Source organism: Pyrus communis, chromosome 16 (assembly GCF_041283825.1).
Source record: "Pyrus communis isolate YQ-2024b chromosome 16, ASM4128382v1, whole genome shotgun sequence".
In the NCBI taxonomy this organism is placed as follows: Eukaryota; Viridiplantae; Streptophyta; class Magnoliopsida; order Rosales; family Rosaceae; genus Pyrus; species Pyrus communis.
This window is the reverse complement of record NC_142580.1, coordinates 14,158,527-14,186,005: the sequence shown is the minus strand read 5'-3', so window position 1 is coordinate 14,186,005 and position 27,479 is coordinate 14,158,527. Positions and strand designations below refer to the sequence as shown.

The following is a 27,479-nucleotide window of genomic DNA, read 5'->3' as shown; positions in this document are numbered from 1 at the left end:
CACCACCAATAGGCTCCCCTCAACCTCAGGAACAAAGCCCAAGTAGTGATGGAGGAGTCGGAGTGAGTATGGAGGTCGAATTGAAGCACACCTAATTCTAGGGTTCCGACGGTTCGTGGGCGATTTCACGTGTTTTCTGGCCGAATCGGACCTCGGCCCATATATGAAAATTTCTCCCCTCACTGAGATCTATTTGCCTACAAAATTGAGAATTTTTGGAAATAGTTGAATTTTCCGGCAAGTCGGGGCAGCTGCTCGCCGTGTGTGGTGGCGCATGGCAGCGGCACGTGGACTGAGGCACCCCATGACTACCCTAAGCTAAATTTGATGCCTTTATTCCATTTATGACATCCAATTAACAAAATTCCATTGTTGAGTATAATTTCGTTAAGGTCCGGTACTTGGATATTATAGCAATTGAGGATTCGACCGTTGAATTGTCACCAAAATTTGACACATTATAGTACGTAATATTTGAGGACCATAGAAACTTACAGATTGGGAATCTGACATACTGATCTTCTCGAATTGGATTTGTAAGTTCGTAAAATAAAACACTGACCATCACCGAAAATTATGATTGGCAGAGATTCGACCATCGGATCGTGGTGAGATTTTAGTATGTTGTTCTAGAAGCATAATGTGGATGTTGAGAAGTTGCGGATCATAAATCTAAGAGACGGATCTTTTGATTTAGATTTCTAGGGTTGTGGACCCTATCCTTGATATTGATCGATGATTGACTTTTTTTGTCAACTAAACTGAACTCTAGCGTGCCGTTTATCTTAGAGTGTTGCTGGCATTTCATGGAGCTTAATGAGCTCACCATGATCATGTGTGTCTCGATTTATGTATTAGTGGCACCATATTGAGTTATACTTGTTTATTAAATGTGTTTTCTATTGAATTGTTAGCTATCGATCTATGTTTACTAATTGTGATCTAGAAAATGGATAAAAGAATGAATGGTGAACTACGAAAGGCTTGATCCCTATTGAGGGTACGTAGGCAGTCTAACAGGGGTTCGATACAACCTTAAATATTTGAGATTAATCTTTTGTTGGGAATTTTATTGAAGAAAGAAACTTTGGTGAATTATTTGGAAATTAAATCTTATGTTTTTGGTAAGTAAATTTTGGTTATAGTTTTTGTGAGTGAACAAGAATTTTAAATAAAGAACTATGATTAATAGTAGAAAATTAAACAAGAGTTTAATTTTTAGGCCTATCACCAAAATTATTTTCCGAAATAGAAATTTCGGGTCGGGGCGTTACACAGGAGGCCTGCATGCCCAACATTCCAGTAGCCCATAAGGCCCGCGACCTCTTCATTTCTCTCAATCGCCAGCCCGGCCTGCGTTAAGTCCAAGAGCCTAAAGGACATGAGCCATGCGGCTCATTTAGCACTGCGCCCCAGCGCCTCAATCTGCGACCCCAACCGCACAGCTGCTCTTGGCTTTAGCCAAGCTAAGTAGCCCAAGTAGTAGTCCTTGCCACAACACCTCATCGGCCCATCCGAGCCAACTCCTAGCCCCTGCCAACCGACATGCCGCACCACCCTGACGGCTGCACCGTGACAACACTATCCAAGAAGAAGACAAGGAAAATTAATTTTTTCTTACCTCGGTGTGGCGTGGAGAAGACAAAGAAAGCAATGAAATACGGTCCTTGGCACAGGCAAGTGTAGAAGATTGCTAAGGGATAGGGAACAAATATCTTCTAGCTTTTTCTCTCTTGTAAGGTTGAATAAATTGCTCTCTGAAGTTGATTTAGTCATCTACTTAAGGTAGACTTAAATAGACTTTGGAAGTGATTTATTTCCCCTTCCTAGAAGGATCTAATTTCCAATTAAAGAGGGAATCTATGTCCAAATAGGAAACAATCCTATGTTACCCAAAGCAAAAGAAGACCTCTACACCTGCTGCCATTTCTTGCGAGCAGCCTAACAGGTGTGAGGGCATTTGTGGAGCCAAAAATAATCAAGAAAATTATGACTTTTGGGTAAAAAAGACAAAATTACGTTTGAGGCATACTGGGATTCCCACGCACGTGCAACGGACAATAACAGCTCAATCAAGGTCAAAGGTGATCAAAATGCTATTTATTCAAAACCCTCTCATCACTCCTCATCAAATCGTCACCCACAAGGTAACTCCCAATTATTCTTTTCAAATTGGAATTAATTACCAAATTAATTGCAAGATATTATTTGACATAATATATTGCAATTATATTCAAAATACCACCATAAGTGGCCGGTCCCTATTTCTCCAAATGGGGCCAGCCACACCCTTATATATAGCCCTATCTTCACACCAAAATGCAAGTCAAATCTTTATCTAAAATTCCCTAAACACTTACTCTCTCAAATTCTAACTTTGGCATCGGAGATTCTTCTGCCAAAGCCCCCCCATTTATCGTGGGCACGTGAGGCTTTTGGCCTTGATCTTAGGTGTTAATTGATTTGCAGATGCATTTTCGTCAAAGGAGAAGAAAGCGGAAATTTGCATCCACAAGCATATAACAAATTTTTTTACAGAATTATGACGGAAGTACCACATTGATGAATTTTTAATTTCAATGACCATTTGATAAAGACTATATTAATACAGCAATTTTACACCTATTTTTCCAACATAAACCATCTGACAATTGTACCATAATAATTATTAAAATTTGGATGTGGTGAAACGTCTTTGGATTAGTTCTTTGGGAGGAATAGTGTGATAATCGTTAAATAAAATTGCAATTAAGTCTATGGTTCAAACTTAATTGTCACTTAGTACTACGGTCTAATGGTATTCCTCTTTACATGCAAGTGAGAGGTCTTAGGTTCGATTATCGTCAAATACATATTTGAATCAGATTATTGCTAGCTCATTGTGAGACTAAGCCAAGCCCTCTCCCCATTAGTATATAAATAATATCGTTTGTTAAAAACAAAAAAAAATAATTCAGAACGTAGTTAGCATATAATTTATTTTTTTTCTTTTAGTTTTTGTTATGTGATAAATCATCAACTATTGAGAACCAAGATCATAAATTCAAAATGGTACCTTATTGGTAATTATCGTGGCCAGTAAATAATAATTGAGAAGTGCTAAGGGGATTCTCTCAAAAGTGAGACTTTTTGCCACCTTCTGTTTTTTACATAATATTTTATATATAATGTTGGTGCAGGAATTGACGTTATACTATAACAAAGAGTCATTTAGTACTAACTTTTTTTTTTTTTTTGGGAGTTGTGGATGGGGGAGGAGTTTGTAACTAAGTGAGTGTCCTGGCTGACGAGTTCTATGTTTGGCTAACAGTTTGGGGTCTCTTGGTTCTCGGCAATTGTTTGAACTGACCCTAAAATTTCATTCCATGTAAGGCTAAGGCCATCATACCATTTGAAACCCTGACATTGTCGGGAACATGCAATCGATCAGGTTTTGGGAAAAGCACCCGATGACCTACCCCACACACACACACACACACACACACACACACACACTTTACATATCATGCATTGACATGGCAAGTCATTCTGTAATATATAAAAATGCAAATCCAAGACATGAATACTGATAATTTGATAGAGATCCTACCATGTATATATAATTCTCATCGAACTTTTTCATCGATCAAATTTTTCTTTCTTGTTTTTGTTTTTGTACTATTAGCTATCAGCCTATCAATTTTTAGTTTTTTAAAAAAATCAGTCTATTGTAATCCTCCCTCGCATTCAAACAATATTGATATTAATTTTTCTGTTTGGTACAAGTGCATTGACGTGTTGTTTTGTTTATACTCTTTCAGCCAAGGCCTTACTTCAAGATGTTCATTATAAATAGATAGATGCATTCGGGTATTTTCCTATTCTTTGTTCTAGAGTTTAACAGTTAACTTGTAGAGATTAATGTAAAAAAGTTTCTGGGGATAGGATTGCATTATTATCATGTTCTAGCTCTATAAGCATAGTGTTAATATGGACTCGCTAGAATAGACTACAAAATAACTATGTGAATTAATAACTAACTTTGTTATTATACCAGTTGGGTGGGGTGTTGAGACTCGTTTGATAACCATTTAAAATTTTTACTTTATTTAAAAAATAAAATAAAAAGTTGAAAAAAATGCAAGATACTTGTCTAAAATCTGTTTGAAAGTTTTTTGCTAACTGGTTTAAGTTATAAGTTTCCATTTTATTTGGGACTTCAAAAATGAAATTCTTCTTGAGGTCAAATTGCAAAATTGAGGACATATATAGAATGCAAGAGCATTTGACTAAGAGTCCATAGCATATTTTTGCATTGAAAATTTTAAAGTGAGGATCATTTTTGTATGAATATTATGTTGGTAGTCCTAAGGCAGGTCCGAGGATTTCGAGCTGGGTTTCTGGCTAACAAACTAGTTGAGCAAATATGTCTAATCTGGAAGATCCAAGATACCGATTTTAGGGAATGGAGTACGATGTATAGTTTCAAACCTTCCTCCCTCTCCTTAATGATAATATTTATAAATAAAAAAAAATAGAGAAAGGGTAGGAAAAATAGAGAAGTTGATTTTAGCTAAAATGTGATAATATATTTTAGTGAAAACTCAAGCTAGAATTGTATATTTTCAAATTAAACACTTTAACCAGCATTTCACATTATAAGCTCAACATGATGAGTCAGATTAGAAAAAACCCAAGAATTATTTAACAATGCCATTTTACATCATGCGTGGCTAGCAATAAATTAGTGTGCTTAATTCGTAGCTGATAGGTGAAGTTTTAGTTCCAAGTCTTCTTCATATATAAATTAATGGTAGACCAATTAAACCTGTAATTGTCATGCTTCGTATTGCTGATAGATGATGTTTTAGTTCATCTCTCTCTCTCTCTCTCTAGTAATCGTGTGGAATGTTGCAAGTGGTTAGATTGATTGTAAGTGACCTAGGTTGGGTATATGACAACCACATCTTACATCCCTCAAGAATACAGAATACGTACGTTTTCTTAAATAATTAAAACATCAGGAGTAGAATATATATAATCCCAAGATAAGCCCTCAGCTGAACCATTTTACTTTCCCATACATAGTTAAACCAACTGTTTGTGTTGTGACTTGTTAAGTTACAGTTAACCTAACAAGTGTCACAAACCAACAACGATTATATATATTTATAAATCACCAAAAAAATTTAAATAAGGAAGAAAGAACAAAGATTTTTAGATGACTCTATCTCTCTCACTCCCTCACTCATGACTCACTGCCCCCTCCTTCTAAAGGGAAAAGAAAGGGACATCAGTAGTCAAACCTCATATATAACTCAGTCATCAACTGCAATTAAACTCTGTGACTGGTAGGCTAATTTTCCCCTCTGAATCAAGATATTAACGAAAACTATGCTTATTTGATAAATAATTCATCAAGAATATGATGTACTAATAATAAAATAGAAAATTGCATGCCAAATACATAAAAATATAAGTTATCGAAATTAAGTCACCCGGGGATAACATCATAAATTCATACATTAATTCAATCAAAGCTGCCTGGACTGATAATAATCTCAGATTCAAATAGCGTCTCTTCTAATTTTTGGGCCTTTTTCATCTTGTTGTCCAAATCAAAGCTAGGAGTATCCCAATCGAAGTTCCAAATCTAAGTCCTCCTTATTTGAGTCACCAGGCAGACCAATCTCCAAGCCCAACCTAAGAATCGGATGATGAGGATGATCAGCTGCCTTGAAAGTCTTTATGCACCCATGTTCTTCTTCTCCAATGAAACCATCACGTTGACGATCTCCTACTTCACAAAATGATTTTGCACTCTTCTTCACTTTAGTGCCAAGATCCGAGCCTTTGAGGTTTAGAGGGTGATTAAAAATGGTGTCTCCCACAACCCATTTCATATTTTCGCTAGATGACACCAAAAAAGTAGGTGAAGGAGGAGCTGATGGTGATACCAAAGAGGGTAATGTGCTACTAAATGGTGAAATCAAGGAGGATGGTGAGGTTGGTGATGGTGTTGATGAAAAATTAGGGTTAGGGTTTGGCACTTTGTTGAGGTTAAGGTTAAGAATAGTGCTAGCGTGCTGACCGTCTCTTGGGGATGAGCCTTTGAGCCTGGCTCGATCTCTTCGGTGAACATTCATATGGCCACCAAGAGCTTGAGCAGATCTAAATTCTCTTTTGCAGAAGCTACAAGCGTACGATCTTGGGGGCCATGAAAACCCATCAGTATTGTAATCTTCTTCTTCATACGCAGTCTTGCTGCTCCTAATGGTTCTGGTGACAATACCAGCACTATCCTTCAAGCTGTTGCTCACCAAACTCTTTTTCTCCATGCGTATGCTTTGATTAATCAGTCAGACCTAACAAGCTAGCACAAATCATATCAAGTTAAAAAGCATGATGACCAAACAAAATCTCTCAGAAAGTTCGTTCATGGAAAAATAGAGAGAAACTGAAACATAAAAAGAAGAATAAATTAAAGGGAGGTGACTGACCTGAGAAAAAAAAACTGATCATGAAGTATTGGGGTTTGAGTCTCTCAGAGAGAGAGAGAGAAAGAACAGTGATTAAAGTTTTTGTGTGAATAAAAGGCCGTCAAATTTGTAAACGAAAGACTGAAAATCCGATTGGAGGGTACCCCTGAAAATGTCCCATATGTTTGGTCACTGCTTACTATACGTCGAACCTCGGTCTGCTAGGGTTATACCTTTTTGCCAAATCTAGCTCTCAGTTTTTGTGGATGCCATTCATTTGTATCCCAACTATCATATATATTGGCTTTGTACGTGAGCTTCAGTACATGTCTCATTGTAACTGGCCAGTAGCTGAGAAACTCTAATTCTACTAATCGTGTATTAATATATTATTAATTAACTTATTCCCAAGCTCCGATATTTGTGAGCATTAGCTCTAAAGAAATTGCACAATATGATTAGATTGGTAAACTGATCTTTGATCATCAGCTGAACCTTCTAATTATTGGTGAAGTTTAAATTTAGGATAATGTTAAGGAAACCAAATTTTTTAAACCAAATTGCAAACCAAATATTGTGTCACCAATAAGAAACAAGAACATTAATAGATACTTAATTAATAATTCAACCATATCATTTGATTTCCGAATTTGGTTTAAAAAAATTAGTTTTCCTAGCATTACCCTTAAATTTATTATGTTAGGTCATCCTTGCATATATATATATATATATATATATATATATATATATATATATATATATATCCAGTGAAACTAGGGTGGATGCACTATTTCCCACAAAAGTAAATGCCATATTTCCAGTTATGTATAAAATTTGTTGAAATGGACGAGTATACAAGTATGATCTCATTAATTTCACAAGCATGAATTTTCAGCCAATATTCATCATTAGTCATTTATGAGACTCATTCACTACTTGTTTTATTAAGAGGTTTCTTAATTAACTCCCATAATTCGCATCAAACCCCGTAATTTGCATGCATGCTTGGCCCGGTTAAGGTGTTTCTTTAATGTTATTCATTAGATTAGACGGTTAAGGTGTTTCTTTAATGTTATTCATTAGATTAGACGATAGTTTATGGTACCCCTAAACAAAATATCGGTACACTTTAATCCAACGAGGTGTTTGTAAGTGATTACGTTCATGAAAAATAATATCTTATCTTGATAGTGTAATATGACGTCTATAACAAAAAAATAAAAAAAATCAAAAATCAAAAATCAAACCTTACTACAACTACAATAATAGTAATGTAATTCTGTGTTATTATTTACCTTACCATCATTAAGCACATAGGTATTGTACTTCTCCCATAATATGATCTTGGCCCGGTTAAGGTGTTTCTTTAATGTTATTCATTAGATTAGACGATAGTTTATGGTACCCCTAAACAAAATATCGGTACACTTTAATCCAACGAGGTGTTTGTAAGTGATTACGTTCATGAAAAATAATATCTTATCTTGATAGTGTAATATGACGTCTATAACATAAAAATAAAAATAAATCAAAAATCAAAAATCAAAAATCAAACCTTACTACAATAATAGTAATGTAATTCTGTGTTATTATTTACTTTACCATCATTAAGCACATAGGTATTGTACTTCTCCCATAATATGATTCATTCACTAACAATAACTTACGTTTATTGTAGTTCAGATGTTGATTATCAACATCTTGTTATAGCACCGTTATATCTAAAGGTATGAAGCTCAAAAGTGAATAACGATAATAGGTAGTTTCATGACGTTCATTAACAATAACTTATGTTTGTATTGTAAGATGTTCATGGTGTAATAATTTGTCGCTAGTGTCGGAAACAATATCATTCTATAAGATCACCATTATTATGCTTTGGACAGTAAACTTTAACGATTATAATCTAATTTTATTAAAACAGTGAGTAGTACCCTTTTTTGAAGATAATTGTAGAATTTCCTAATCATTTAGCACATACGTACCATACTTATCTTATGATACGATTCACTAAAAATGTGCGTAGAAAGTGTGGTACCTTTAACATCACTCGTAAATTTAATGGTTCATTGTAGTTTCATTCCTTCATGTTATTTATTTATGCATAATAGCTTGAGAAGAATTTGTAACTTTTGTTCGTAAAAAAACATATATGAAATAATATTCTACACCAAGGGACGCGAAATTTTGGCTAATGTTGACCAACATTGACTGATAAGGAGTGCCATGTCATCATTAGTATAGGTGAGATTGTATTAAGATAAGATTGCGATGCCATTACTAGTATTGGATAAAATTGGTTAGTTTAGTGCAGAGTGTAAGAGAGGCAGTTATGCTCGTACAAAAGAGTGGATTGAGCTCATTTTGTAACAAATCAACCATTCATGAATGGAATATACAGAATTCTCATTCTTCTTATCTAAGTTTTCTTCGTATATATTTTTCTTCTTCTTTGAGATCTTCTACATATTCTGTATAATCTTGGTACAGTTAAGAAGATACACAGTAGTCAATCATAATAATCTTGTATCAAATTCACCTTCAGCTGAGTCTAGTCTTAAACATCTCACTTACAACTACACAAGAATATCATTAGTTCATCATATTACTAGTGCCAGATAAAATTTCTTTCAATCGGAAAATAAATTAAGGTTTCTTTCCGCTTTTATATATATACCTTCCATATTTTCTTGACCTCTTGTTTTATTTTCCAATTACGCACGCATGTTACATTGCATATAGGCTGGCTGATAAGTAGTAGGTTGAGTTGCTAAACTGCTTTACATGTTGTTTCCAGATACTTTTAAGTATAATATATACATGTGTGTATATATATATTCAAAGATAAGTGAATGCATTGGTTTACACACTCTCAATGTCTCAAAAGAAAAGAAATCTGAGTGTACGCAGATTGCTTCTTTGCATTTTGTGGTAAAAAAGGAGTGAACGTTTCATCAGAAAACCCACACAGCCAAAAGATCCTACCAAAAATTCAGAGATTTAGTAAAAGACCCATTGGCCAATTAGGTGAGTCCATGGAATGCTAAACACGGTTTGTGATTGTTCTAAGGTTCTAGAGCCTGAGTGGCAGGGTTTACCCGCAGTGTGCAAACTGGTGCCGTCTGTTCCACTCATAGTTTTATTTTTTTCTTGAAACAGTACAGATATATTAATATTTGTACCATGCAAGCAGCATAGCCGATGAAATCTTTGTCTGCTGCAATAACTAATGGGGATTTTGTTATTGATAATTACCATGTTTATGCATTAGGGACAATGAGAAACAGACGAAACGATGACTATATATATGGAGGCCTATTGGAGCTTAATGATATATTTGTCAGTCATCAAAATTACAGGGTTCTCCATGCTGTCTCATCAAAGTTGAAATCCTTGGACCGGCCTCTCTTGTCTCAATAAAGCCAAGAAAAACCAGGAAAAAGAAAACCTCCCATCACACGATCTCTGTGTGGAGAAATTTTTCATTGTGACTGAAACACGGGGTATATCATGTGTTTTTATATAAGTGGTGAAAATTTTTATTTTTTAAGTTATTAACTTTTTAACACACATATCCCACTATTTGTATAGTAATACGTGGTGTACCATCCCGTGTAACAGTCACACTAAAAAATTTCTCCTATGTGTGTGTCAAAACTGTGATATATCTAGGAAAATAAGTTAAATGAACAAGAAAATTGATGAACCATGGTTCCCAATTAACACAAGTAAATCATACATTTATTGCTTAGTTAATTTGAACTTGGTTAAGAATAATTTTCAATTCGGTTGTGCATACTTTTCCGATAACCAACGGAAACCACATTTTACAAAGCTTTAGCCTAAGGTAAAATGGTCGTAAAAGATGAATCATTTTTAATGGAGGCGAGGACCTTTTATAGAAGGGAGGAAAGCCTTCCTATCCTACAATTTAAAGGTGGGATAAACCGGTAAAGAGTGCCTTGTTTTAATTTCTTTTTCAGAATGTAGTAGTGTTATTATGTTTCGAGAGTTTTCCACATAGAAGTCCAGCGTGATTAGTATCTTATGTCAAAAAATGGAAGTTTGGCATAAGAGCTTTAAAGGTTATGGGCATCTCCACCCGTTGCTAATTGATTTGGCTTTTTTCTTTTGTTTTTTTTTTTCTTTTTTTGAACAATTGATATTATCTACGTTGAGACGGAGGGCTGGTGGCCTTAGCCTCACAATGGGCTAGCAATGATGTGATTCAAATTCGCATTTGATGAGAATCGAACCTAAAACCTCTCACTTACAAGTGAAGATGAATACTACTAGAGTGTAATACCACCAAGTGCTTGCTAATTGGTTTGGCTTGGATTTTCACATTTTAGCTAGCATGCTATTAGAGCAATTACACCAGTTGGGAAAGGGCAAGGGTAAGGGCAATAACATTGGTTGCCTTTATTAGTCACCTTGAAAAGTAATTGTTTTTGTGCAACTCCACTTCTTGGGTAAGAACAAGGATGATCACTAATCAAAAAATAATTTTTTATTTTTAATGCATAATTAAATGTATTACAACCCTAAAAGTTATTTAATAAATTTTGTAAACTCTTTTCAATGAACGTCAAATAAACTGTGAAATTGCAAAGCATTTTTTTGTGCTTTTAGAAATATGTTTTTGAATTTTTTTTTCTGAATTCTCTTTATTTTTTCCGATTTTTTTATACTTTTATTCATTTTTTTTTTAATTTTTAAATTTTAACTCGATTTAATTTCGGCCGTTGAATCTTGTAAACGTTTCAAATTCAATGGTCCCATAGAATGTCACGTGCATTGCCGTTAGGGGGACTAGGTTTCTTTTACAAGTTGGGGCCCATGACAACAGATGATGGCCTACTCTCTTTATTGCGTGTGTAAGATGCGCACCAGACACAAAAAAATTGCAAACGTGGCTAAGGTCATTGGGTCGGGCAATTCTTGCAAGCAAGCAGAAGGCTGGACAATTCTTGCACGAGCATTGGGTCGCACTTGGCTTGGCCACCATTTGCCCTCACACATTTAGGTCACTTGAGGAGGTTTTTAGGTTAAAGGGAAATTGAGAGTCCCTTGCCCTTGTCATTTGGCAAGGGGTGAAATTAGGGTTGGGCATGGGCCGAGCCTGGCCCAAATTTGAAAGGACCAGACTGGACCCAGCTTTAAAAGAAAAGGGCCCAACCGGGGTGGGTACAACAAATTTTAATACGGGAACTGGACCTAACCCAGCCTGTTTGAAACGGACCTGCTCCATGGGTCTTTTCTTCTTTTTTTTTTGGAAAAAAAAAAATCCTGAATTTTTACCATCCTTGCGCAAGGTTCAACATCATCCATCCACCACCACTCATTTGTTGGACCAGAAACAAGGGCAAAATCCGAACTTTCTCGACCTCCCTCTCTCCGCTTCACTGCACTGAAGCATCGAGGCAAACCACCACGACGGAGCTCGCTACGCTTGCAAGGCATATCAATAAATCTGCAGAGTTATGGATGCATGCACATAAAATCATGGACTCACAAATAAGACAAAGAATAAAGTTTTTGGGGACCAAAATGATTCAGGCATCATTTGATTCAACAAATTTTTTGAGACAACAAATTTTTGGACCCGTGGATCCATACATATAAAATCATGGCACCATTTATCCAAAATCAACAAAGGGATCTAGGTTTATACCATTTCAATATTAGACTCATAATCAATGGGTTCCACTTTGTCTCTAATTCCTTTTCAAAATCAACAAAAGGGATCTGAGTTTATACCCTTCGATTACAAGATCCCTACACAGATAACAACATGCAAGAGACATTGTCCTTCAATTTTTCCTTAATCTAAACATTAGAAACAAAATCAAAGAAGGATGAGACTAAAATTTACCTTTGGGCGTCGGGTCCAAGAGAAATTTGAGGGTCGTGAGTGCAGAGGTCTGTGGCATGTGTGAGAAAGTTTGAAGGAAGGAGAGAATTCTAGAAATAAGGGAGGGATTGAGAGAAATGGTGGATGCCGAAGCTCAAATATGCTTTTGGTATGTTATAAACAGGTCGGTCCGGGGCTTCGGGATACTAAAATTTTGGACCTACCCCGCCTCGTAAATACCCATGCCCCACCCCGCCCCGTCCCGTTTCTCTTCTACTAAATTCGAACCTACCCCAAACCGGCTATACCCGCCTCGCACTGATTGTCCTAGACCCGTTTGCCCACCCCTAGTGAAATTGCTCTAAGAGCATGAAATCATGCTTTGTCTCCTCTGTTTCTTACAAAAAAATTTCATGTGTTACTTGCAAAAAAATGTCACACATAATAAGTAAGATTCTTGTGTGTATTTCACGTCAAATAGTGAAATCTTGGGCTTTTTAGAGCCAATTTGTTTAAGATTGGTCTTGACAAGAAAACAAAACAAAAGTTTGTAAAAAAAAATTGTTGTGGCTATAAAGTTAAATATTTTATCATGTTCTTGTTAAGAAAATAAATCGACTTAGAGTTTTCTTTTCGACTGGCTCAATTGCATATGAGGTTCATAGTCATATAGACAAAAGTCATTGAGTGGCAAAAGGCTCACTCATGGCCCCAACCCAGCCAATTGATCCATTTGGCATTTTTCTTCTCCTTTTTTCTTCCGTTAGTTCCACTAGAAGGCCAAAAAAGAAAGCTGTTTCATTTAACAACCCAAAGTAATGACAAGGTGAAAACAGAGGATCCAAGCTTCAACCCAAAGCTAGTTTCACTTGTGCTAATTAAAACTCAATTCCTAAACACAGCAAAACACACGTTATCATCGACCTATGCCCGAATATGAAATTATTTATTTACCTAAACCAAATTTTCTAAAATATTAAATAATCATATCTTGCAAAACAAAACAGAATTTAAGAAATAACACCAACCCTTAAACCAATTATGAAAATCATGACTTATGCAGCATATATTTCATTTCAAGAACATATTACTAATACTTCCCTATTTTTTAAGAAAACATTCTTGAGCATGAAGCAATTTCTAATCCATGTACAAAAAGAACAATTTTCAGTAGCAGTGACATCATTGTTTTCAGCAGAAATTTGAATCCTGACAAATCCCAATTCCATTTCCAACCGGAAATTCTTTTCCCTCTCATTGTCCGGCTCTGTCCTCAGCCTTTCAATCTCCTGCCTTATTTGCTCCTCTCTGATTATTAGCACCCATATAGCCGTGGTCCTCCCAAGCTCCACTTGGTGAACTCGGTTGAGTGACGGCCGGTTTCCCCACCAAATCATACCATTTTCACAACTGAATCATTGAATGACTCAGTCGAAAAAACCACATCGCTGCAAGAAGATTGAGTTGGAAAAATCGGGTCGATATCAAACTCATCCTCATTGAATTTCCCGCGGCTAAATCTCATATCCCTAGCCCTCTGCCTCACCAACTCCCCTTCATCATCTTCCTCTTCCTCTTGAACCTCTCTTCAACGCTCGGCAAACCCAGAAGCACATTCATCATCAAAGAATCTCCTCCCCTGCAATTCTTGAAAAATGAGTGCCTCAGCAGCCTCTCTGCCATCGGTCTCTTCCCCTGGTCTTGATCGAGGCAAGAACCCACCAAGTCTTTGAAAGCCTTAGAGAACTTCTTGTTCTTGAAAGCTTTGTTCTGGGTTTCGTAATCTGAAAACCATAACATTTTAGTTATCTTCAGAAGCAGAGACTTTGACGGCAGAAGGCCGCCACGAGCCAATTCCAGCGCTGTGATCCCAAACGACCAAATATCGGCATTGTTGTGCGAATATATCACCTCAGGTTCCATCCAGTACAGTGTTCTAGCGATGTCAGTTAGCCGAGTAGACGACTCCGCAGCTGAATTGGCCTCGTAGACAGAAGAAGAGACCCCGAAATCGGCGAGCTAGACGGACCCATCAGAATCAATCAATATATTTTCGGTCTTGATGTCTCTGTGGAGGTGGCCCTGATCGTGAAGATACGACATGACGTTTAACGTCTCTTTGAGAACGATAGCAATGCAGGGCTCTAGCAATCTTTCTGGTAAAGCAGAGAAGATTATGAATTGCAGAGAACTAGCGGACATGAACGGCTTAACCATCCAAAGACGGTGGTCGATGGTGAATGATCAATGCATAGAAAGAATTTTGGGGTGGGAAAGAAGAAACAGAGTCTTAGTGCAAGCAAAATGGGCCCAGGATTGGTCGAGATGGACTTGATGGCGACGATAGTAGAATTCATGGCGGTGGAGACGGCCTTGTGGACGACAAAGCTGTTTCCGTATCCAATTTCAACAATGATATTTTTACAAGAAGTATTTTATTGAATAGTTAAGTTATTACTGAACAAAGAGGAATTGAAATTATTACTGAAATTATTAAATTAAAGAAAGGATGAGATCAATTCAGAAGTACTTTTTTTATTTAATTTTGAATTAAAATAATTATAACAGACAGAATTCATTGGTCTAATTTGGGACCGGCTGATAGTTATCCATCCTACAAACATATCAAGATTCAAAAAAGAATACTGACGAGGTCCCTATATTTATTTATGACCTTCAAGGAGCCGTATGAGGTGAAAATCTCATGTACTGTTCTATAATAGCGATGGTAACAATGATGGTATCACCGACTATAATTATCTAATAGTTCAAGTACAATTGATATTGTTGAGGCGCAATCAAAATATGGTTTTTGGGGATGGAATTTGTGGCGTCGGCTTATAGGGTTTATCATTTTTATTATTTCTTCCCTAGCAGAATGTGAGAGATTACCTTTCGATTTACCAGAAGCAGAAGAAGAGTTAGTAGCAGGTTATCAAACCGAATACTCGGGTATAAAATTTACGTTATTTTATGTTGCTTCCTATCTAACCCTATTGGCTTCTTCATTATTTGTAACAGTTCTTTACTTGGGAGGTTGGAATATATCTATTTTGGACATATATGTTTTTGAGCTTTTTGAAATAAATAAAATATGTGGAGTTTTTGGAGCGATAATTGGTATCTTTATTACATTAGCTAAAACTTATTTGTTCTTGTTCATTCTTATCACAACAAGATGGACTTTACCGAGGCTAAGAATGGACCAACTATTGAATCTTGGATGAAAATTTCTTTTACCTATTTCTCTCGGTAATCTATTATTAACAACTTCTTTCTAACTCTTTTCACTGTAAAGTAACATTTTATATTCACAACGTGTCTCAAACAAGAGAAATAAACAAACATAAAACTATTCATGTGACATCCCACATCGTCCAGGGGAGTGATCCTTATATGTATATTTCCATCCCTACCTAGCACAAGGCCTTTTGGGAGCTCACTGGCTTCGGGTTCCATGGGAACTCCGAAGTTAAGCAAGTAGCGCGCGAGAGCATTCCCAGGATGGGTGATCCATCGGAAAGTTCTTGTGTGAGTTCCCAAAAACAAAACTGTGAAGGTGTGCTGGGGGCCCAAAGCGGACAATATCGTGCTACGGTGGAGTCGGGCCTGGGAAGTGGTCCCGCCCGAGACGGGTTGTGACAATTTGGTATCAGAGCCTAACCCTGGTCGCTTGTGTGCCGACTAGGACGTCGGGCCCCTAAGGGGGGTGGATTGTGACATCCCACATCGCCCAGGGGAGTGATCCTTATATGTATATTTCCATCCCTACCTAGCACGAGGCCTTTTGGGAGCTCACTGGCTTCGGGTTCCATGGAAACTCCGAAGTTAAGCGAGTAACATGCGAGAGCATTCCCAAGATGGGTGACCCATCGGGAATTTCTCGTGTGAGTTCCCAAAAACAAAACCGTGAGAGTGTGCTAGGGGCCCAAAGCGGACAATATCGTGCTACGGTGGAGTCAGGTCCGGGAAGTGGTCCCACCCGGACCGGGTTGTGACAATTCATATATATATTAACGATATGTTCTCTATGGTAACTGGGTTCATGAATTATGGTCAAGAAACAGTACGAGCTGCAAGGTACATTGGTCAAAGTTTCATGATTACTTTATCTCACGCAAATCGTTTACCTGTAACTATTCAATATCCTTATGAAAAATCAATCACTGCAGAGCATTACTGCGGTCGAATCCATTTTGAATTTGATAAATGTATTGCTTGTGAAGTATGCGTTCGTGTATGTCTTATAGATCTACCCGTTGTTGATTTGGAAATTGGAAACTGATATTTGCAAGAAACGGCTGTTTAATTACAGTATTGATTTCGAAGTCTGTATATTTCGTGGTAATTGCGTTGAGTATTGTCCAACGAATTGTTTATCAATGATTGAAGAATATGAACTTTCTACTTATGATCGTCACGAATTGAATTATAATCAAATTGCTTTGGGTCGTTTACCAATGTCAGTAATTGACTATTATACAATTCAAACAATTTTGAATTCGCCTCAAATAAATAAGTAAATCTCTTATTAACGAATAATTTATAATTACTTTACTAATAACTAATATAGAAGGAATTCAGGTTTCTTTCGTGTTGTTTGGTCAATAACTACAAATACCAACTATTGATTGGTTGGTAAGAAACACGTCTTAATTTGGATTGAAAATCCATTAATTAATATATCTATAATTGTTGTAAAATATATCGTTTAGAATTAGAACGACTCTTTCAGATAAAGAATGAAATTAGTCTAATAATAGTACTCACATTTATTCATATCCCTTAGTATTTATTTACTTAGGATTAAATTAGGAATTGCTCAAAAATCATAAAAAAAAAATTAAAAAAAAATTTCTGGTCGGGTCTCATCAATAAGGTCATGAAAAATATTTCTATGTATTTATCTCTTATTTTACATATAATGGATTTGCTCGGACCAATACATGATTTTCTTTTAGTCTTTCTAGGATCGGTTCTTATACTAACCCCATTTATTTACCAACCCCATTTATTCTGCCTTTTCATTGGGATTGGTTCTTGTTTGTATATCCTTATTCTATATTCTTATACTAACCCCATTTATTTACCAACCTCATTTAATCATATTTGTTGTGATGTTCATGAATGGTTCACAATATTACAAAGATTTGAATCTTTGGACCATTGGGGATGTGGTTACTTTGCCAGTTTGTACAAGGATTTTTGTTTTACTCATGATTATTATTATGGATACGTCATGGTATGGAATTATTTGGACTACAAGATCAAACCAGATTATAGAGCAAGATTTGATAAGTAATAGTCAACAAATTGGAATTCATTTATCAACATATTTTTTTTCTTCCATTTGAATTCATTTAGATAATTCTTTTAGCCGCTTTGATAGGTGCAATTGTCGTGGTGCGACAGTAAAAAAAATTATAGAATTAGCAATGCACATTAAACTCTGTTTGGTTTTATTACATTACATTTATTTCCCTTTAATTAAATATTTTTTATGTCTAAAATAGAAATTATTCAATCCATAATAGAAAATATGCCTCTGTTCCGTAACTTTTTTTTATTATAGTCAATTGAATTTGTTGAATTGTTGTTCAATTCATACTGAAATGAATCGAATTTGATAAGGAGTTGGTCAATGATGCTCGAGGAGTTGGTCAATAATTTCAATAATATTTCCAGTATTCAATGGAAAGATATACATAGATAGAAAGATATCTATGTATATCTTTTCAATGAAAAATATTATAAAATAATGGGATTTTGCGGATTAATCAAGCAGTTCTTCTTTTTAATATCTGCCAAATATTTTTTCGTGATTCCAATCTTTTATCATCATAACTTATTTTGTTAGAACTCAAATTTCTATCTGAAGTTATAAATCCCTTTTTCTTGTCTTTTGTAATTTTTTCTATTTGATTTATGATTGTGTTTATTCTATTAGTCAAATCTTGCATTTTTTTTTTCCTGTTAATGAATAATTTGTCCAATCCTGAGATCTAATTTGAATGGACGATTCCTGAATCATCTGATTACTGATTATTGAATCTTTTTTAATTTCACTCAATTCATATACTTCTATTTCTCTCAATCCAAATAATATAATTGGGTTTTGTCACATCCCGGCCCGGGGCGGATCACTTCCCCGGCCCGCTCCACCACCGTAGCACGATATTGTCCGCTTTGGGCTTACCATTCCCTCACGGTTTTGTTTTTGGGAACTCACGAGCAACTTCCCAGTGGGTCACCCATCATGGGATTGCTCTAGCCCCTTCTCGCTTAACTTCGGAGTTCCTATGGAACCCGAAGCCAGTGAGCTCCCAAAAGGCCTCGTGCTAGGTAGAGATGGGAATATACATTTAAGGATCACTCCCCTCGGCGATGTGGGATGTCACAATCCACCCCCCTTAGGGGCCCGACGTCCTCGTCGGCACACACGCGGCCAGGGTTCGGCTCTAATACCAATTGTCACATCCCAGCCCGGGGCGGATCACTTCCCGGGCCCGCTCCACCACCGTAGCACGATATTGTCCGCTTTGGGCTTACCATTCCCTCACGGTTTTGTTTTTGGGAACTCACCAGCAACTTCCCAATGGGTCACCCATCCTGGGATTGCTCTAGCCCCATTCTCGCTTAACTTCGGAGTTCCTACGGAACCCGAAGCCAGTGAGCTCCCAAAAGGCCTCGTGCTAGGTAGGGATGAGAATATACATTTAAGGATCACTCCCTTGGGCGATGTGGGATGTCACAATCCACCCCCCTTAGGGGCCCGACGTCCTCGTCGGCACACACGCGGCCAGGGTTCGGCTCTGATACCAATTGTCACATCCCAGCCCGGGGCGGATCACTCCCCTGGGCAATGTGGGATGTCACAGGTTTATTTTTTAGAGTTCTTTTATTATTGCTTTTATAAACAGAATGTTTTTAATGATCCATTTTTTTAGTTTTTTTGAGACATTTAGAAACAATTTTGTTTGTTCTTTAAAAATTCCTAGAATTATAAAACATTTCTTTTGCAATTATTTATTTTTTTATTTTTTTATTTTTGAGTTCGTTTAAAATTGGTTCAAAAAATGAAAGTTTTTTTTTAGGAGAACCAAAAGGTAGTTCAACTTCCATTCCAAAAATTGTTAAAAAAGAACAATCATTTTTTTGACCTTGCTTTTTTTGTGCCAAGGTTTAAGACGAAAAGGAAATAGGATCTTGATCTGAATGCCGTCAATTAACCAGTTTTTTGGAAATTCTTTTTCTGATAATTGAACACCGTTATTGGTACATTTAACATGCATTTCTCTATTCCAATCCTTTAAGTCCTCATACCATTCCGGAAATTGAAATAATAGTATATAGACGATATTTTTAGCTATTATCAATGAAGGTAATATAATATATTTTCTAAGAATTGATTGGGTTACTAATAAAAAACCTCTCATTACTTGAGCAAGTAAAATACTATCCGAGGATTCCGCTATTTGTTTACGCACTTTCTTCTTTCTTTTGTTTTCTTCTTTTTTGTGAATTCTGTGTTTTTCCACATCCAATTTCTAAAAAAAATTTCATCTGTTCAGAAATATAAAAAAAAAAAAATGTCTATTCGGTCCAAAAAAAGAGGGGAATGCGCATTTGCTTCAAAGAGTTCCCAAGTAACTCTTTTACGTCTTTGAGCACGAATGGAGCCTTTGATTATGTCTCGACGAAAATCGGATTATTGGGAATAATGTATCAAAGCAACTTTGCCTGTTTGATCAGTATTATTAGTTTCTTTGGTATTAGTATAAGCATCAGTATTTTGTTGGTTATCAGTTAAAATCACTACACGTTTGGATTTTCTTGAATGAATTTGATGATCCGCTACCACAGTTTCTTTGGTTTCCCCCTCCTGTTGTTCAAAATCGTTGGTTAATTTGTATGACCATCGAGGAACTTTTTTTATTAATTTCTTTTATTCCAATAGATTTTTTTTAATCGTTTTATCATTGGGAACAATTCTACTTGCATCAAATAATAATTTTAAAATTTTGATTCGATCCTCTGAATCAATTCTTACTTCTTCGTGTTCTGTAACTAAAAAAAGTCTTTTAAAATTAAAACTTGATGTGTATTTTACAACCAATTCATTGATTAAATTTAATAAATAAAACATTTCTGTTGTTAATGATTTTCTATCAAATGAATTTTATTTTTGTTCAAATTCTAAGTAATTAATAATAAGAAGGATACCATGAAATTTATTTATCTGAATCTTGTAATTTTTTACAGAAGCTTCATTTATGTTTGAGAGTGTAAACAATTTTTTGATTCGTCCACGGTAGGGTCCATTGATGAAAGGATCATATATTTTTGGTAAGTATTCATTTTTAGTCTTATCAGTACACAATTTAGTTCTTTGTTCGAGTACATTCATAACAAGGGCTTCCTTAGGTTTTTCTTTTTATGTTCGTTGGTATAACTCCAATGATTATAAAATTCATTAGAGGGGAATGTTTCTTTTGTGAACAGAGACATCTTTCTTTGTATCATTTCAAAAAAAGTTGCTAAACTGGGTGGGTACGTAAAAGATATTCTTTCTTTTCCATCACTTTGACATGTAGAAAAAAATATTGTGACATTTCATTTCTTAAAACTTTTCAAATCGACTGTTTTTTATATATCGTAACGGACAGTTCCAACGTTTATAGTCGAAAAGAATAGTCACAATAAGTTTTTCAAACCAGAAGATATCTTTTTTTTTTTTTTTTAATATTTCTAACTTTGAATTTTCTTGTTCTTGATTCCCATCCAGATAATAAATTTCATAAACGGGTCCTTTTTTATACCTTGTTTCTTTAAAGTGGAATTGATCCTTTTTTTTTTCCTTTCCATTCACTCAGATCTCTTTCGTTCCATCGATTTTATCCGTATCCTCATTTTCTTCTGAAAAAAGGGAAGGGGAAGGATCTTCTTCGATGGATCCCTCTTGTTCCTGTTTAATCCCCTTCGTTTTGGAAGTTGTTTCTATTTCTACATCTGTTAGTAGGAGGTGGGGTCCAACAGAAATTGGACCCTTTTGGTCTCTGGGTTTTCTTAGCGGGAAGAAGAGGAAGTTGCCATTGGAGACGAAAACAATGAAATCTTAAAGGATCAAAAATGAGTTTTTGGGATTTCTAGGAAGTGGGTTTTGATGGAGAAGATGAATGTATTCTGAAGAAGATAGAAAAGTTGGGTTTTAAGGAGTAATCTTGTGAAAGGTTTGATGGTGCGTGTAGCTTTGGGACGATGCATGTAAGAGTCCACTGCTATTTGCTTTTTTGGGGCTTTCCTATTGCAGTTGGGGGTGAAATTATCAAATTGCCCTATGATGACACACCTCGACCTGAATCAAAACGTGCTGGCCATCACGTGAGGATGACGTAGCCATGTGTGCAGTACGAAAGTGATAGAGATATGAAAATGTGGGTAAATAAAAACCAAACTAGCTAGTTTACACTAGATACATACACAAGTGCGAGTAGAGGTGTTTAAAGTATAGATACACATAATCAGAGCGTAGGTAACCTAGATGCAGTGTAGCTAGCTAAATATTAATTATAAAAGACAATAAAGAAATTCCTACATTATTTGGAGTCTATCAGGACCGTCATAGGTCCTTGTAAACCACCAACACGAACGTTTAACTAGAACCTAGAGGGGCGCAAAACAGAAAACGTGAGTGGGCAAAAACAAAGCTTTTTGAAACCATTTCTCTTTCCAAAAATAATAACCCCTTACCATAAAACCAGTATAATTTCCCAGAAAATAATAATACATACGTATGTAAAAATCATGCTCGAGAGAAATGAAACCAAGTATATGCCATGTCAAGTATCTTAGTAATAAATATGTAATCAGGTGATGTGAATCAATATAAAATGATATGTGAGCCGGAGTCACCTAACGTGACCTATACGGCTGAACCCATAGTTCATAAACAATTCTTGCACACGAGTCAAAACCACCTAATGTGGTCTGTTAGACAGGCTGGGTGTAAATAAGTACGCTCAAGTGCTACGATCACGTGAAGGCTGTACGATGAAACGCGGGTCACCTACTAGTCGGAACCACCTAATGTAGTTTGTACGATAAGCTGGCACCAAATGTAGTTTTTACTAATGCATATACTAAAATGAAATGCAAGTATGACATGGCACTTAAAAACATAATTCCATTTAGATCAGTTTCTGGGCAATGTAAAACATATATACGTATATATAGAAAACTAAAAGCCCACTCACTTGTATGCAGCAGGGTCGTAACCCCCGAGTCTCGCTTGGCTACACTCGTTCTCTGGAAACATCTCACCTACATGTGAAACAACTAATTTAACATTAATTCGAAAGTACATAACCAAAACCGTGTAATAACTTCTCATATGCTGCTTAATTGGGGTGTTTGAATATACCATTGTTGCCTGCTCAACACCACGAGCATCCCCATATTTTTAGAAAAATTTTCTGATGTCTCACGCATCAGCCACGCGCAGGCATGTTAAATGGAAACCATAACGGCGTTAAGGAATATTCTGTTAAATAGAAGCATATTATGTTAGATTTACCTGATGCCGTTAGTATATTTTGTCAAAGTTGATGGAATGTTCTATGTCTTCTCCGGTGGTCTTCGCCGGAGCCACCATCTACAATGCCCGATTCTGGAAAATCTTAAAACCTTAATATCTCCCTCAATTCTCAACCAAAATTCACGAATTTTATATAGATTTAAAGCTCTTGAAGTCTAGAACACAACCACACCTATTTGAAGTCCTAAAACTTATGGAAAATGGCCGGAAAAATTCTTGGAAAAACCGGCTAACTCTACAATTCCATGATCATGCTTATTCCGACGTCCAAACTTCTCCAAAACTAGTCTAAAATGCTAGGGAAGTTGAGTGAGTGCCTTACTAAGCCTCAAAACCAAGTGGATCACCCACAATCACGTCGAAGATATTTTAGCTCTTCGCCGGAGTTTCTGAATTCTAGGGTTTTTGAGATCAACTCACTTAACAAATGGTACCACAAGATTCTAGAGCTTGAGAGAAGTATGGTTATAGAAACCTCGAGTTCGATCTGTAAAACCTGATGGTGTTTGAAGGTTGGAGGGCTCGGGTCGTACGGACGAGAGAGAAAGAGATAGAGAAGAAAGAAGAGGGTAAGAGTGGCACATGTGTGTGTGGTCATGGGTTGGCCAATTTAAAATGGTCTCACGCTCTAATTGGGCTATAGAATTTAGGGCTTACACAAGAGAGTCCAAATAGGAAGAAAACCAACCCAATTTTACTTATTCATCCGTAACATTTTCGTTACGAACCCGATTCGGCCCTAACTCACGTCAACACACTTATGACGACGCATACAATTTAATTATGTTAGCGAGAAAAATAATTTAAAACTATATGCATACATCCACATCACTAAGCTTCAAGGGCATTATCATCACTTTACACTCTCAGGGAGGAAATATATACAATAATTTTGGGCAGGTCGTCACAACCTACCCCCTAAGAAAATTTCGTCCCCGAAATTTCCGCACACTAGCACAATAACATATCAATATCAATAAAATAGGCATGGATATAAATCTCACATACGATCCTCTGTCTCCCAAGTGGCCTCCTTCATTGAATGGTTCCTCCACAAAACTTTCACCATGCGCATAGTCTTGTTCCTAAGAACTTTATCCTTCCAATCTAAGATCGTCACTGGCTTCTCGTCATATGTCAAGTCTGGAATAATTTATAGTGGCTGAGGAGGTATTACGTGTGAAAGAATAGAGATGTGAAAAACGTCATGCACCTTTGATAGCTCTGGAGGTAACTCGAGTCTGTAGGCGACTTTACTAATTCGTTTGGTGATTTGGTAAGGTCCAATGTAGCGAGGACATAATTTACCTTTCTTACCAAACCGTACTACACCCTTCCACAGAGATAGCTTTAGAAATACCCAATCTCCAACTTTATATACTCTATTAATGGCGTGTTTATCAGCAAGGCTCTTTTATCAATCTTGGGCCCCTTTCAAATTAGCTTTAATTACCTGAATATTTTGGGTAATCTCATCAACAATCTCAAGGCCCACTAATACCCTCTCACCAACTTCTGACCAACATAGAGAAATATGACAGGGCTTACCATAGAGTGCCTCGAAAGGTGACATACCGATGCTAGAATGGTAACTATTATCGTAGGCAAACTCAATCAAATCCAAACGCTTGTGCCAAGCTTCGCCAAACTACAGTACTAAAGATCTCAGCATATCTTCTAGCATCTGGATAGTTCTCTCAGATTGCTCGTTGGTCTGCAGATGATACGCCATACTATAAAGCAATCTCGAGCCAAAAGCTTCCTAAAGCCACCTAAAACTTAGAAATGAACCTAGGATCTCGATCAGAAATAATACTAACCGAAACCCCGTGGTATTTAACAATCTATGATATAAATAGCTCAGCTAATCGGCTTAAAGAATAGTTCTCTCGAACTAGTATAAAGTGTGCTGACTTGGTAAGCTGATCCATTATCACCCAAATGTCGGCGTAACCATTTCGCATACGAAGAAGTTTGTACATGAAGTCTAAGGTAATATCTTCCCATTTCCACTGAGGAACGAGAAATGTCTGCATTAATCCAAAAGGTTTCTTCTTCTTAGCTTTGACTTGCTGACAAATTGCACATCGACTCACATATTCAACAATTTCTCTCTTCATACTAGGCCAGTAGTAGAAAGGTCGAATGGTGTGATACATCTTGGTACTCCCAGGATGCATCGCATAAGCCGAAATATGTGCTTCATCGAGCATCTTTTTCTTTAGTTCTGCAACATTCGACATGTACATTCGATCTCCCTACATAAGCATGCCATTAGGTCTTCGGATCCTGAGATCTTTCTTTTTCCCTCGTGACACTACCTTTATTAATTCCTGAGACTCCGAATCCTCTGTTTGAGTCTCAGGCACGTGATTTATCAAAATCGGTCTAACCTAGAAACTAGCAAGTAAACCTTCTTCCCGATCTTCCACCTTTAATTTCACTCTGGTGGATCTCAATTCTGTGAGGAGCGGAATATGGCAAGCATATAAGGCATTAAGGCAGCCACGTGATTTCATACTAAGTGCGTCTGCCACCGTGTTCGCACGACCAAGGTGATACTCAATCATGCAATCATAGTCGCTGAGTAATTCTATCCACCTCCACTATCGAAGGTTAAGATCTTTTTGGGGGAAAATGTACTTGAGGCTTTTATGATCTATGAAAAAACTTGCACTTTTCCCCATACAAATAATGTCTCCAAATCTTCAAGGCAAAAATAATAGCTGCTAGCTCAAGATCGTGTGCAGGGTAATTTATCTCGTGAGGTTTCAACTGTCACAAGGCATATGTGATTACCCTGCCATCCTGCATTAACACACTGCCTAAACCATTCAAAGAAGCATCACTGTAAATCTCAAAATTACCACTATCATTTGGAAACGCCAAAACAAGTGCGTAAGTAAGACAATACTTTAGTTGTTGGAAACTCCACTCACAATCATCATCGCACTCGAATTTAACATTTTTCTAGTCAACCTCTTCAGTGATAAAGCTATGTTTGAAAAATCTTTAACCAAACGGCGATAGTAACCTGCTAAGCTGAGGAAACTTCGTACTTCTGTAACGGTTTGTGGCTGTTCCCAATTCCTCACTGCAACTACTTTCTAAGGATCTACCAAAATACCCTAGGTTGATATCACATGTCCCAAAAATAACACTTGATCCAACCGGAATTGTCATTTACTAAACTTAGCGTACAGCTGATGTTCCCTCAATTTCTTCAAAACCAGAGTGAGATGTCAAATATGATCTGCCTTAGACTTAGAATATACCAAAATATAATCAATAAAGACAATAACAAACCTGTCGAGATACGACTTAAATACTCGATTCATCAGGTCCATAAAAGCTGCTGGTGCATTCGTTAACCCGAACGGCATCACAAGAAACTCGTAATGACCATATCGAGTCCTAAAAGATGTCTTAGAGACATCTTCATTCTTAATTTTCAATTGATAATACCCAGACCTCAAATCAATCTTGGAAAACACATAAGCACCTTGAAGTTGGTTAAACAAATCATCTATACGCGGTAATAGATAACGACTTTTAATCGTTACCTGATTCAGCTGTTGATAATCAATACATAGCCTCAAAGTCTCGTATTTCTTCCGTACAAATAAAACTGGAGCTCCCCAAGGTGAAATACTAGGCTGAATGAAACCTTTATCAATCAATTCCTACAACTGGGTTTTCAATTCCCTCAACTCAGCAAAAGACATTCGATAAGAGGTTAAGGAAATAGGTTCTGTACCTGGAAGTAAATCAATGGTGAACTCTACTTCTCGATCTGGTGGTAATCCAGGTAAATCATAAGGGAAAACATCAAGAAAACGTCTGACTACACGTACATCCTCCACATGGGTAGAAGTATCCTCATTCAATACCACGTGAGCCAAATAATCTTGACATCCTTTCCTCAATAGCCGCTTAGCCCTCACGGCAAAAATAACGTTGTGTTTCAATCCACTAAGCATACTCACAAAGGTAACCATAGGCAAGCTCGGCCGATGGAAAGTGACTGTCTTCTCGTAACAATCCAACTTGGCAAGATTGTAATGTAACCAATCCATGCCCAAAATAACATCAAAATCAACCATATCTAATGGAACAAGATTAGCTGGAATGACAATGTCCTCCACCAGAACAGGACATCCTTGGCATACCCAGCTAACGTAACATGTCTCACCTTTAGGCATCAAAAACTCTAACTCGTAACCAAGAGGTGTAAGGTAGGGTTGCGCCATTTGAACAAACGTATGAGAAATAACAGAATGTGTGGCACCTGAAAAAATTAATACTCTAGCAAAATGGCCAAGAATATTCAACGTACCCATAATCAGATCAGGGTTGATCTGAGCATCTTGCAGAGTGATATGATGGACACGACCTTATGCCTGCTATCGGCATTCATAACCCCTATTACCTTGGTTTCCACGTCCATGCATACCTCACCCCTGACCAGGCTAGTTAGGCTGCCTAATCGATCCAGCACTGCTAGAAGCAACCTCAACGTTCTGGGACTGTCATCCAAGATACCACTGTGATCTACCACCTGGATATGGCGGAT

The 27,479-nt window shown here is 36.8% G+C and overlaps 1 protein-coding gene and 1 pseudogene across 1 annotated transcript; both read right to left on the bottom strand.

Moving 5' to 3' along the window:
• Window positions 1–5,424: 5,424 nt before the first annotated feature.
• On the bottom strand, window positions 5,425–6,617 carry LOC137732531 (transcriptional regulator SUPERMAN-like). Its single transcript, XM_088688125.1, has 2 exons — window positions 6,480–6,617; window positions 5,425–6,352 (listed from the first exon to the last, which is right to left on the bottom strand). Exon 2 carries the CDS (start codon window positions 6,315–6,317, stop codon window positions 5,604–5,606), a length of 714 nt encoding a protein of 237 aa, XP_088544251.1. The 5' UTR covers window positions 6,318–6,352; window positions 6,480–6,617; the 3' UTR covers window positions 5,425–5,603.
• Window positions 6,618–13,494: 6,877 nt separating this feature from the next.
• Window positions 13,495–21,405, bottom strand: LOC137732369 (serine/threonine-protein kinase BLUS1-like; annotated as a pseudogene).
• Window positions 21,406–27,479: the final 6,074 nt, after the last annotated feature.

Coding starts and splice junctions, on each gene's coding strand:
- LOC137732531 (XM_088688125.1), bottom strand. CDS start 6,317: ATGGAGAAAAAGAGTTTGGTGAGCAACAGCTTGAAGGATAGTGCTGGT.